General features: G+C 37.5%; 1 protein-coding gene across 1 annotated transcript in view; it reads left to right on the forward strand.

Moving 5' to 3' along the window:
- wake (ankyrin repeat and fibronectin type III domain containing protein wide awake) overlaps positions 1 to 13,716 on the forward strand; it is a 133,680-nt gene that overhangs the window by 42,342 nt on the left and 77,622 nt on the right. The window contains exons 2-7 of the mRNA XM_018521118.1: positions 2,493 to 2,795; positions 2,956 to 3,395; positions 3,513 to 3,892; positions 3,987 to 4,593; positions 4,711 to 5,126; positions 5,220 to 5,484. Of these exons, the coding sequence (XP_018376620.1) occupies positions 2,493 to 2,795; positions 2,956 to 3,395; positions 3,513 to 3,892; positions 3,987 to 4,593; positions 4,711 to 5,126; positions 5,220 to 5,484 (2,411 nt within the window). The remainder of the gene's footprint in view (positions 1 to 2,492; positions 2,796 to 2,955; positions 3,396 to 3,512; positions 3,893 to 3,986; positions 4,594 to 4,710; positions 5,127 to 5,219; positions 5,485 to 13,716) is intronic.

Consider the following 13,716-nt stretch of genomic DNA (forward strand, 5'->3'; position numbering starts at 1 on the left):
ATTTCCCTATCATTTCCTGCGGGGTCCTTTGGATATTATATTTACAATAAATTTATCTATATATGATTAAAATTTCAAAGATCCTAGCAATGCTGAAATGGAGATATTCACCTTCAAAGTTTCAGCTTTTAACACATAAACTCCTATACCAAGCCTTGCAAAAGTAACGTTTTAAAAGTGTTTTAAAAAAATTAATGTGTAATGAAGAAATATTGTAAGAATCTTATTAAAAAAATTCAAAGACTTAGCGGTACCGCTTCTTCGAATTAGAATAGTTTAAATTTGTAATTTTATGAAATTTTTCTTTTCTCTCTCTCTTTCTCTCTCTCTCTCTCTCTCTCTCTCTCGCCGAGACAAGGACATGCTGTTGCCACATTTCAATTGTCCTCAGTGCGGACTAGTGTTCGCGCACACAGATACGACACATATATGCGTGTTTATGCTCGCCTCAAAAGTTGTATCCGTGAAGTTAGCACGGCGTTTTATTAATGTATCATGAAACGTATCTTTAAATTACAAATTACATAATAATCACCGATCAGGGTTAATCGAGTTGATGATATCCTTTGTATATATGATCGTATACAAACTTACCTTTTTAAAAAAAAGGTAATAAAAGCGCTAAGCGTGTGTACTTCTCGTAACGAATCGCCATTTGGGTCTGTTTCACCAACGCCAATTACTTAATCGGTCGTGAAACTAATGACTAATCACGTTTGCTGTTTAGTAGAACTAAAGTAATCGCGTTTGCTGTTTAGTAGAATTATACAAACTTACCTTTTTTAAAAAAGGTAAAAAAAGCGCTAAGCGTGCATGTTTCTCGTGTAGAACCACCATTTGGGCCGGTTTCATCAACGCCAATTACTTAATCAGCCGTGGAACTGATGACTAATCGCGTTTGCTGTTTAGTAGAATTGACCACTTACGGTTGACAGTAAATCACCGATTAGGGTTAATCGAGGTGATGTTTTTTCTTCGAGGATATTCTTATAATGATATGTATCATTCGTATAAAAGATTTGATATCAACAAAACTGGCGCCAAGTTAAATTCCATGTAATTCGAATTTTAATTTTTTTCTTCAAAGATATTCTTATCCATGTAATTCAGATTTTAATTCTTCAAGGATATTCTTATAATGATATGTACGAGGGTCGTCTGAAAAGTTTTGAGCCTTATCATGAAGATGGCGTTATTCGTCAAAGCCATTCTGGTATTATAATCGTGATACTTACGAAAGATATCTGTGACAATTGTGGCCACTTTGGACGTTCAGTTCTTGTTTGACAATCATTTTGTAAAAATGGAAAAAATTGAATATCGTGCTATAATTAAATTCATGCATTTAAAAGGCGATACGTCTACGCAAATTAAAGCCGAGTTGGACGCTGTTTACGGGGACTCTGCCCCATCATTTGCCATCGTGAATAGATGGGTAGCTGAATTTAAATGTGGTCGTACCAGCTTAGTTGATGATGAGCGTTCGGGACGGCCAACAACTGCGACCACCACCAATAACATCGAAGAAATTCATCAAATGATAACGGACAACCGTCGAATTAAGGTTAGGGAGATAGCAGAGGCTGTTAGCATATAAAACGAACGTGTTTGTCATATATTGACTGAAGAATTAGGCATGCGTAAGTTAACCGCGCGTTGGGTGCCGCGTTTGCTCACTTTGGATCAAAAACGCATTCGAATGAACATTTCTAAGGCCCTGTTGGAGCGGTTTGAGCGAATCGAGTCGGATTTTTTGCATTGATTAATAACGGTTGATGAAACTTGGGTCCACCACTTCACTCCTGAAACGAAAGAACAATCAAAACTGCGAAGGGTGAACCTGCTCCGAAGAAAGCGAAGACGGTTTTATCGGCGGGAAAGATGATGGCAACTGTTTTTTGGGACAGTCATGGAATTGTATTGATCGACTATCTTGAAAAAGGTAAAACAATAACAGGGACGTACTACGCATCATTGCTTGACAAGCTGAAGGCAAAAATTGAGAAAAAATGACCGTATTCGAAAAAGAACAAAGTGCTGTTCAATCTAGATAACGCACTGTCTCACACTTCGGCGGTCGCTATGGCAAAAATTCACGAATTGCGGTTCGAATTAATTGACTATCCACCGTATTCACCAGATCTGGCCTCCAGCGACTTTTTTCTGTTTCCTAGGCTCAAAGTTTGGCTCGGAGGACAGAAATTTTCATCGAACGAGGAGGTCATCGCATCCGTAGACGCCTATTTTGCAAAGCAAGATGCTCAGTATTATTTGAATGGATTAAAGGGATGGGAGCATTGCTGGAAAAAATGTATCGACTTAAAAGGAGATTATGTGGAAAAATAAAATTGAATTTGACCGAAAAATTACTTGTTTCTATGTTAGGCTCAAAACTTTTCAGACGACCCTCGTATTTAGCATCTTTTTGAAAAGATAAATTTGTAACACATACACAAATTTTTTTTACACTAAAATATAAACATTTACTTTAGGCCCACCCGATATACTTTTTTTAATCGCGATCGATGTCACTGGAACGACGTCAGTAACAATCAGGTTTCAAGAACCAGACTCGCACGATTCTTCGATCTGTACTAAATTTAAAGTTCAATGGAGCCTGCACGATGAGTTTTCGGTTATTTGCGGCGATAGAGAAGTCTTGGACATGAAACAGAAGGAGTGTCGAATCGAGGATCTAACTCAAGGTCAAAAATATCATTTTCGTGCGGCCGCAGGAAATTTGAAGGGCTATAGCAGGTTCAGGAACTCGACGCCATCACACGTTACACCTAGCAGTAAGTATATATATAGCGTCAATATATATCTTGTTGTTATACCGTTGCAGCAGTACGGTTATATGTATAATGGTAATTATGTGCTTTGATGTTTATTACCATGACGCGTTTAAATACTCTTGATTTCACAAATAATATAAATATTTGTAATAACTTGAAGGTTGGAGAGACATAGATGGTAGGATGCCCAGATTCGCGGGACGGCTGGAACAGCTCAACAGTCTGTTCACCGACATAAGGCGCTCAGAATATACGCAAGAAACGCCAGCGGTGCAAAGGCGAAATCACAAGAAGAAAACAACGATAAAGCAACTCTTTACTGCAACGAGTAAATTCCAGAAGAATCTCAGACGAGGAGTGTTTCTAGCATGTCTGCTTTACTACGAAGACAAAGTTCTTGTTACCAACGAGGATTTCTTACCCGTAATCGAGATCGACGAGACGTATCCCAGTTGTATTTACAATGATTTTCATTGGCTCATGAAAGTTGCCTGTACATGGGATGATGTTAAATTTCTTCGACAGGATATGGAAAAAAGTCACAGCAGCTCAACTAATCATTTTAGGATAAAGTTGCTTCAAGCTGCTGCTCAAATGCAGGTAACATTGTGGATCGTTTAAAAACACTTATTTAACTTAACTATTCATGAACTTGTATTGCTCAATATATAAAAATACGTATAGATAAACATTATGTGATATTTTTCCACTTTGCAGGCTGCATTGTGCATACAAGACCTTGGACAGTTATATCATAAGCCCATTAAAGACATTCAAGGCACCTTAGTGTTATCGACAGTAAATTATATAAAGTCGCCAAAATTGATTTCTGTATTAAACAGCAGATGGTTACCGCTCAGTAAAGTTATAAAGAAGGTCATAACGCACGAAGAAAGTAACGTTACTGACATCTTAATGGCCAGCATACAAGAGCAAATGACGTATCACCAAGTCAGCAGTATTAAACTATCAAAGGGTTTATATCTCGGTTATCTGAAAATGCAAAGCAGCGTTGATCTTATACAAGTCGTTGTCCCAACAAAATCTCCGAACGTATTGCCACATTGTAAGATTCGCGACAATCCGCACGTATCCGCGTAAGTTTACGTTTATTGAAATTCATTAAAACACAAAATATCACATTTCTGAATTATTTACTATATTATTATACCTTTGTTTTTATCTGTCAAGAGAGGAGTGGGATTATCTGAAGAGAGTAACACGCATTTGCACGTCTGAGACTTCCGTAGAGGAATCTGAAGAGAAGGAGAATGTGACAAACGAGGCGCAAGGTACGGACCAACAAAAGCTGTTTGTTGATCTGGTTGCCGCAACAGCGCGACGTCTATTCAATTACATGGAGATCAGTCCAGAGGATTCGCTGGTGCATCGATTATATGACGCTGAGGTGATAGATCTAACTCACGATGTCTCATTCCTTATCGCAGTACCAGCTGCTGAAAGAGTCTGTTGCGTACCTGGCACGCGAGAAATCCTGCTACAGCGCAGTGATCTCTTATCGTTGCCTATTCAGGTCTTTGAAATGGTCCACTTGAATACGTATCACAAGGATGTGATCAATCGTTACTCGAGACTCAGTTGTATATTGGAATTGGACACCGCACAGGCTCAGCATAATCATAGAGAGGCCTTCAGTTCCTTGGAGTTGAGCGTTGCGAAGGACAAACTGGCAAGATTACAAGATCTTCAGTCACAAGTGAACATCGTATGGAAAGGTGCCAGATGGTTAATTGATGTTATAACTTTCGCGAGAGATCGCGGCTCCTCCCAACAAAATGTAATTATTATCACGTAATGTTTTATAGAGCGTATTTTATTGTATTTGTCTTATAAACTTATTTAAACACTTTAATTTTATATTGTTTGTGATTCATTTATCGATACTTTCTCACAGATCGCGATGCAAACCGTGGGCATATCTATGAAGCACCTACTCAATTTGGATAGAAATAAGAACAACAGTAATAGCTTGAAACGAAGTTTATTACAATTACCACCTAGAGATCCTAAACTCGTAAAATCGAGTCCTGGCCGTGGCAGTTGGCCAGGTCCCAATCTGTCGAAATCATCTTCTAACCTTCTTATGACAGAATTCAGCAAAAGTGAACAACAGCTGCCCAGTGGACAATATGTACTCAAAGGTAGCAACATTTCAAACACGTCGACAACCTTGGAGCCGCAGAAATCGTTGTGCGCACCGATAAATAGCAGTAGCAATCTGATAACCACCAGCACCATGAATCATCTGATACCGTTGCAGAACATGAGATTACCGCCCTCCAAGTCCGAAGACACATTGATCTTCGCCAAGTACAACCACAGCCCACGAAATCGTTCTGCTACGATAACATCGGCATCAGCTAACACCAGTCCGTTATTGAGTATTAAACCTATCATTTATAGCGGTTCGTTGTTAAGTGTCTCCACGGCGATGACGAATACGAGCCTGCTTAGTGTGAGTAACACGAATTCCGACAGTCTGTATTCACTGAGTAGCGACGAATACCCCGCGTCAAATTCGGGCGCCTGTTTAAAACCTAGCCACTCAGTTAAGGTCAAAACGTCCAAACCGACCGCGAGCGTCGCGGCGATGACCGCCATTCCATCGGATCTAGACGAGAAGGAAGAGGCAACGATGATGCCAGTACCATTACCAGGAATTCTTCAGGTATAACCTTTAATTTTACAATACTTCATCCTCTTATTCATACTGTTAAAGTTGGCGCTCAAACCAATATATTTTTTTTGTCATAAGAGTACATTCATTTAACTACGTGTAGCGCTCTCTTTACGTTTCACTTTTAGTTTCTTTAGTTTGACTAGGTTGGTTGCACTGCCTTTTAACTGCGCGCTCACTCTTACTTTCTCTTGACGGTTGCATTATTCACAAATGTTCCTATTGACTTGGTATTTGAAGGCATAGAGAGGTAATAGCATTTCATTGAAAGAAACACAAGCATCCCCAAAAGGGAATTTTTTAAAGCCTTGGAATTAGTTCTCAATTCAACATTTTTTAATTTTAATACCAAATTTTATAAACAAACCTTTGATGTACCGATGGGTTCGCCGTTGTCACTCATTGTAACTGATATTATTATTCAAGATTTTGAAACGAAAGCATTGCAGGGTCTTTCAATATCGCCTTCCTTTTATGTGAGATATGTTGATGACGTTGCGTTAGCATATGATGAGTCACACATTGATACACTGATGAACACTTTTAATTCTTTCCATACCTGGTTAAAATTTATAACTGAAATAGGTGGTGAGAGGTTAAATTTTCTTGATATCTGCTTAATAAAAAAGGGAAATTCTCTGATTCACAATCGATACCACAAATCTACCTTTTCTGGTCGTTATTTAAATTATTTTTTTAGACATCCTTTGTGCCAGAAAATGGGTACAATTGTTGGTTTAATTGATAGAGTTCTTTCTTTGTTCCACCCGATTTACCATCAAGAAAATTTTGAATTAATAATTAAAATTCTTTTAAACAATGGATACCCATTAAAATTCATATTCTCAAAAATAAAAAATAGGTTGTCAAAAAAATTTAAACAATGGAATGACCAGTGTAACACATCTAAAGATAAGACAACGGATAAAAAGGAAGATAAAATTAATCACAGATTTTTTACAGTCTCCTTTATACCTTTTTTGTTTGAAAAGATAAAAAAATTTTTCAAAAAGACTCATTAGTACGAATGGCATATAGGGGGATTGATAACCTTAGAGGGTTCATCAAGGGGCATAAAGATGTTCGTCCTAAATTATCTCATACAGGTGTAGTATACAAGATTAATTGTCGGGAATGTGAAGCATCATATGTAGGCCAAACAGGTAGATGTTTGAAGACATGCATAAATGAACATAAAAATCACATAAATTGGAACACTACACAACATTCCGTAATTACAGAACACAAAGTCAGTCATCAGCATGATTTTGATTGGAAAAATGGAAAGATATTAGATGAGAAAAGGATGCTCAACAAAAGATTAATTTCGGAAATGATTCATATAAAGCAGCAGAGGCAGAGTTTGAATTTACAGTATGACACGTATTCTTTAGACCTACTATACATAGAATAGTTTGCGGAATCGTGACGTTTGATTCCCCTCTTTGTTCTTAGTTTTATTTTATTTTTATTTTCATTTAAATAACTACGTGACTTTATTATTTTGACTCTCATTTCATCTCTGACTGTCGACACTACTAGACTTTTACATCGAGTCGCAAGATACGCTCTTACATGTAAGCTAATACAATTAAAATTTCAGAAAAATTTCAGATTAATTATTTTAATATTTCTTTAATTATATATATATATATATTGGTTTTTTTGTTTTCTTTTTTATGAATGATTACATAGTAAATCTGATAATTTGATGTGCGATGCGATTCTATTTTTGACGCAATACACTGGATTCCGTTTTTACTTTATGTAAGTTTTTTATATTATTATTGTATAAGTTTATTTTTTGATGTATTTTATCTGACTTCGTTTTTTTAAGTTAGATGTAAATTATTATATTATTTTTGTGTAAGTTAATATTTTTGATAACCATTTTGTATAGCTAATTTGACATTTGGATAAAGAAGAATGAGCTAAATTGGCGGGAATCACTTTTTTGGATTTTGCGTTAATTATATAATTAGATTTACATTTGTATATTTATATTGATAAGGACCCAAATAAAAGGGTTGAAACGTTTTTATTCGTATTGATTTATATTCACTTGAAAATAAAGTGTTTTCTGTGCATCCAAACAGCCGATGTAGGCTCTGACGAGCTTTTTTATTATTTTTAACTTTGATAGACCTCCTTCGAGCCTCATTCTGTATATTTGTCTTACTTTTTACTCAATTAATACTAGAATGTAACTGCCTATTACGGTCGGAGTTGGATCTTCGTTGCTTTAAATAATTCAATCTTGAATTACTAATATATACTATATATGTACTTGCATATATACCATATTGTAGTCTTTTTCAAACTGCGCGCCGAATTGTTTTTCCGGACTAAATAAACGCAATTAAAACTACTCTAGTAATCGCGAAATTAAATTGACAAGCAATTTTTAATAATTTGATGCTACCATCAAGCATCACATATTATAAAGATGTTAATCTATAAAAACTATTAATAAATTTATTGCGAAAAATATTACCTCGGCCGGGATTTGAACCCGGATCTCTTGTAAACCGTACGAGCGTCCTGAGCCATTAGACTACCGAGGCCTTAGTAATATTCTTCGCAATAATCGGTATACTAAGGAAACAATGTCTTTCTTTCAGGCGACGTAATCTAAACGATATATTTATATTTTTTGACCGTATATTTGAGAAACTCAATTAATACTAGAATGTAACTGCCTATTACTTTTTACTTCTGTGAGGCGACATTGTATTTACGAGAAGTTCTAAGTCAATATATCAGTTTTCTTTATTCTTAGTTTTTACACTGAAATCTTCTGTTTAATAATTTATTAAGCCTGTCCAGAAGAAACTTTGACAGGCAACATTAACAAGCAACATTAACAAGCAACATTAACATTAATTTATTATACTAGGTACAACGAAAATTTTAATCTTAGCAACATTAAATCCTTAGACTCGCTATATGCAGTCTTTAAATGATATTTTTCCTTCCTGTAGGGAACACAAGTCTAACCCTCCCTTGTAGAAAAGTACTACTGAGCACTAGGAGTATTTTGAGGCACTAGTGTACTACAGCACTACAGCACACTACTGCACTATTACACTACTGCAGTAGTGCAGAAGTGTTCAGTAGTGCTGAGTAGTGCTAAGATCTTCTACACCAGGTATGTAAATATGAAACCGGAATTTTTTAATAGAAAATACACGTTTATTGCATGAAAATGACAAAAAATATTTTATTCGAAGTATCGCTAGCTATACATTTTTCCCACCTGTCTGACAATTTGCGGATGCCACGCCAAAAAAATTGTTGCTCTTTTGAGCCAAACCAGTCATCTAGCCATTTTCGCATATCTTCGTAAGAAATGAAGCGCTGCTGAGCAAGTGCGTGTCCCATCGATGCAAATAAATAGTAATCGGACGGAGCCAAGTCTGGTGAGTAAGCCGTATACGAAAGTATTTCCCAACCAAACGCTTCAATCGTTTCCTTGACCAGTTTTGCTGTGTGTGATGATGCATTATCATGAAGCAAAATCACTTTGTGTTGCCTTTTTTGATATTCCGGTCGTTTTTCACGCAAAGCTTGATTGAAATTGATCATTTGTTGTCGGTAGCGTTCAGTATTAACGGTTTCGCCAGATTTTAGCAGCTTATAATAGATCACACCTTTCTGATTCCACCAAACACACAGCATTGTCTTCCGTCCATAGCGATTTGGCCTTGCAGTCGATGTCGATGGTTCGCCTGGAGTTACCCATGACCTTTTACGCTTAGGATTCTCAAAATATATCCACTTTTCATCGTCAGTCACAATTCGATGGAAAAATGATTTTCTTTTGTACCTGGCGAGCAGCATTTCGCAAGTGGTTTTTCGGTTTTCCTGCTGTCTTTCATTCAGTTCATGTGGAACCCATTTTCCCATCTTCTGGATCTTTCCCATGGATTTCAAACGTATGGAGACGGCTTCTCGTGTCACATTCAATTGATCCGCGAGTTGTTGTTGAGTTTGAGCGTCATCCTCATCCAGCAATGCTTCGCTGTCTTCAAACATTTTCGATAGTTTTCCACGTTCTTCGTTTCTCACGTCAAAATCGCCACTTTTGAATTTTTTAAACCACTCCAAACACTGTGATTTACCAAGAGCATGCTCACCGTAAGCTCCGACAAGCATTCGATGCGATTCTGCAGCAGTTTTCTTCAAATGGCAACAGAAAATCAATGCTGTCCGCAAATCGTAGTTTCCAGGCACAAAATTCGACATGTGCAACGCTATTACAAACTATACTGTTGTATAAAACTTGTATTGTTGTGAGTTGAAAATTTTTGTCAGATGTCAGAACAAGGAAATGGCGTCAATGACGCGGTCTGACGGCAACTATATTGACAGCTATGGCCATCTATTGGTAAATTCTGGTTTCATATTTACATATCTGGTATAAGTGTATTATTTGCGCGACGTCTTCTGCGCCTGACTCGTAGTGCTCTTACTCTTTCCAATTCTTCGTTTTTTTAATGTTAAAATTATTTGAACAAAATTAAAAAAAATATTGTATAACGCAGAATATCTTTTTTAATTTATTATTTTTTATCGATAGTACATTTAACCTTAGATAATCAATTTTATTAATTAATAGTAACTGTTGGTCAACCCACTTAATATGCGTTACCGACCAATATGCGATAATACCTTATCACTGGGTGATGCCCACCTGAGGGCGCATGTGAAGTAGAGACACAGAGCTGTGGTTAATAAAAGTCACTATTGTGTTGGATTCTACACGTGTCGAATTAATTCCCGAACAGGTTATGGACCCAGGCTAGAAATGTCCACGAGTACACCTGTAAAGAAATTTATAAGTGAGTGAATCCATTATGCATCTAGCCAGCAGCCATTACGTGGAAAAATTAGCGGAAGGAAATTACGAATCCTGGCGGATGCAAATGAAGAGCGTCTTAATTTTTAACGACATGTGGGGCTATGTCGACGGTAGCATAGAAAGACCCGAAGACGCAAGTGCAGCAGTACAATGGAAAATAAAAGATGAAAAAGCTCTCGCGCTTATCATACTAAGTGTCTCGAAAAATGAGTTAAGTCATATTCGGCGTATGATGACATCGAAGGAAGCTTGGGAAGAATTAACTCGAGTTCATAGCTCTCAAGGACCCGTAAAGAAAGCTTTTCTGTACCGGCAATTGTATAACTCAAAGAAGAGTGAAGGACAAACGATGATGCAATACATCAATGACTTCCAGAACAAGGTAAATCTGTTAGAAGACACGGGTATCGAAATTCCGGGAGAATTGAAGACAATAATGCTACTAAATGGACTACCAGACGCAATTGAAAATTTTTGTATCGCGATCGAGTCAAGAGACCAGATCCCGGAAATTGATTTCATCAAAGGAAAATTACTGGAAGAAGAAGCAAGGAGAGAAAGCGGAGATGATCAACATGGCAGCAATGGCACGAGAGCGCTAGTATCGCGAAGCACGCATCAACATTCTGATCGCAGATACAAAGGAAGAAGACCATTCATTAGAAATCACAACAAGGTAAAGATACGAAAGAAGAGAAACCTGTTCCCGAGAGATTCAACGGAAAATGTTTTTATTGTGACAAATTTGGACATCGAGCGATGGACTGCCGGAAGAAGAAACATGGCGGGAAAGATGGCGGGAAAGCGAATCAGGCGCAGAAAGAGAAGAACGAAACAACAGTAGCGCTATCTGCAACAACCACTGAGGAAGAAGATGCAACCACGGTGGCGCTACCCGCAACAACCATACCATTCAGCATCGACGAATGGTATCTCGACAGTGGTGCCACTGCCCATATGTGTAGCACACGCGAGTGTTTTTGACAGTAAAAGAAAATTCCGCACGTAACATTTGTATCGCAAGAAAAGAAATAGTGAAAGCGATAGGCACGGGAACAATAACGTTAAATGTTAAAATCGATGGAAAATTAAAATCGCTTAGGTTACTCGATGTCTTGTATGTACCCGATTTAAGGGGAAATTTATTATCGGTTTCGCCCATAACACAAGCAAAGGTTTTAAAATCGAGTTCGATACTGATAGTGCTAATATTCTTGATAAAAAGGGGTCCGTTGTAGTAAAAGCGTCAAAAAGAAATAGGATGTACGTAGTGAAAAATCATTTGCATGAAGCGAAGATCGCAAACCCTCGGAAGGCAGAAATATGGCACAAGCGGTATGGACATTTAAATTATAAAGACATGAAATTGTTGCGCGATCGAGACGCAGTTACAGGCTTAGATCTGTCGGAAAAAATTAAGTCGATGAAATGTAAACAATGCGATAAAGCAAAAATACATTGTTTGCCATTTCCACAATCAGATTCGCGCGCGGAAAATATATTAGAACTAATTCATTCCGATATTTGTGGCCCCCTGCAGGTTCCCTCCCTTGGTGGCGCGAGATACTTTGCAAGTAGGTATACTGGGCCAATTCTAAGGCAGGTTCTAAGCCATGGGGCTAGAGGGGAGCGCGGGGTGCGAGGGATACTCGTAAGCGAGGGGAAGCGTAGCGCGGGGATTCTTCGGCGGTGGGGGTATGACGTCATGCGGAATGGCAGTAAGATTTTGGGGACTGCAGTCACGTACAAGACAACAAAAAAAACATCACAAAAAAAGGAAATATTGCCACGAACAAAAAACAAACAGTTATAGAACGAAAAGTGTTGCAAAGGGTATATGCTCCAACCGTTTTTCGACGAGAGATATAGCGTAATATAATTTTTATAGAAACAACGTTTATTAATTATTTTAAATACCTAAATGCAACCAAGTTTCATAATTATTGAGAGTATAGTAGGCGAGTTCTAACTCTATGTGGCTAGAGCGCGGAGAAGTTCCTCCGGTCGCTGCTGCGGGCCCGCGACCACCCCAAAAATGCATTGCGGGCCGCCGCCGCCGCTGTCGCCGTGGGCCGCAGCCACCCGCCCATAGAAGTACGATAACCTTTTTTCCTTTTATCTCTTTTATGACTTAGTTTTCACAATACACTGTATTCTTTTCTTTTTAATATAATATATTATAGGACCGTACATGTGATAACACAAACTATAGAAATCAAAGCCTTTACACGGTCTAGCTGGATCTTAATGCTTGTATGATTCTTATGTGAATTTATATACTACGTATGTAGTCCCACAGAAACGCGCGCCGAAAAATTTCCGGTCTTGAAACGCTAACTCTACTAAACTACCGCAGTAATATCACGAGTTAAAATTGACTAGCAATTTTTAACTATTTTTTGATGCTTATTCGCATCTTCTAAACGATCTTAATAATGATGAATAACATATTAAAAACTGTAAATAATTAATTCTTATTGCGAATAATTAATTCTTTTTAACTCGTGATATTACTGCGGTAGTTTAGTAGAGTTAGCGTTTCAAGACCGGAAATTTTTCGGCGCGCGTTTCTGTGGGACTACATACGTAGTATATAAATTCACATAAGAATCATACAAGCATTAAGATCCAGCTAGACCGTGTAAAGGCTTTGATTTCTATAGTTTGTGTTATCACATGTACGGTCCTATAATATATTATATTATTTATTTACGTCGCCTAAAGAGACGTTGTTCCTTCATATGCCAATTATTGCGAAGAATATTACTAAGGCCTCGGTAGTCTAAAGGCTCAGGACGCTCGCACGGATTGCAAGAGATCCGGGTTCGACTCCCGGCCGAGGTAATATTTTTCGCAATAAGAATTAATTATTTACAGTTTTTAATATGTTATTCATCATTATTAAGATCGTTTAGAAGATGCGAATAAGCATCAAAAAATAGTTAAAAATTGCTAGTCAATTTTAACTCGTGATATTACTGCGGTAGTTTAGTAGAGTTAGCGTTTCAAGACCGGAAATTTTTCGGCGCGCGTTTCTGTGGGACTACATACGTAGTATATAAATTCACATAAGAATCATACAAGCATTAAGATCCAGCTAGACCGTGTAAAGGCTTTGATTTCTATCTTTTCTTTTTATTTTACTAGGGCAAAGGATATGACGGATGGATATTAAAATAAATACATATATAGCGATGCGAATGAATTTATTTTATTTTATTTTATTCATCTACAATTACACCGATTTTTTTCGTACGTATTACAAAACTAAAGCTAATAGCTCACAATCGACGAGCTGATGTACATTGAAGGCATCACTATCGCGTATAGCGTTCTTGAACGCGATATTGGAGAATTGCGTA

Source organism: Trachymyrmex cornetzi, unplaced genomic scaffold (genome assembly GCF_001594075.2).
Source record: "Trachymyrmex cornetzi isolate Tcor2-1 unplaced genomic scaffold, Tcor1.1 scaffold962, whole genome shotgun sequence".
Classification (NCBI taxonomy): Eukaryota; Metazoa; Arthropoda; class Insecta; order Hymenoptera; family Formicidae; genus Trachymyrmex; species Trachymyrmex cornetzi.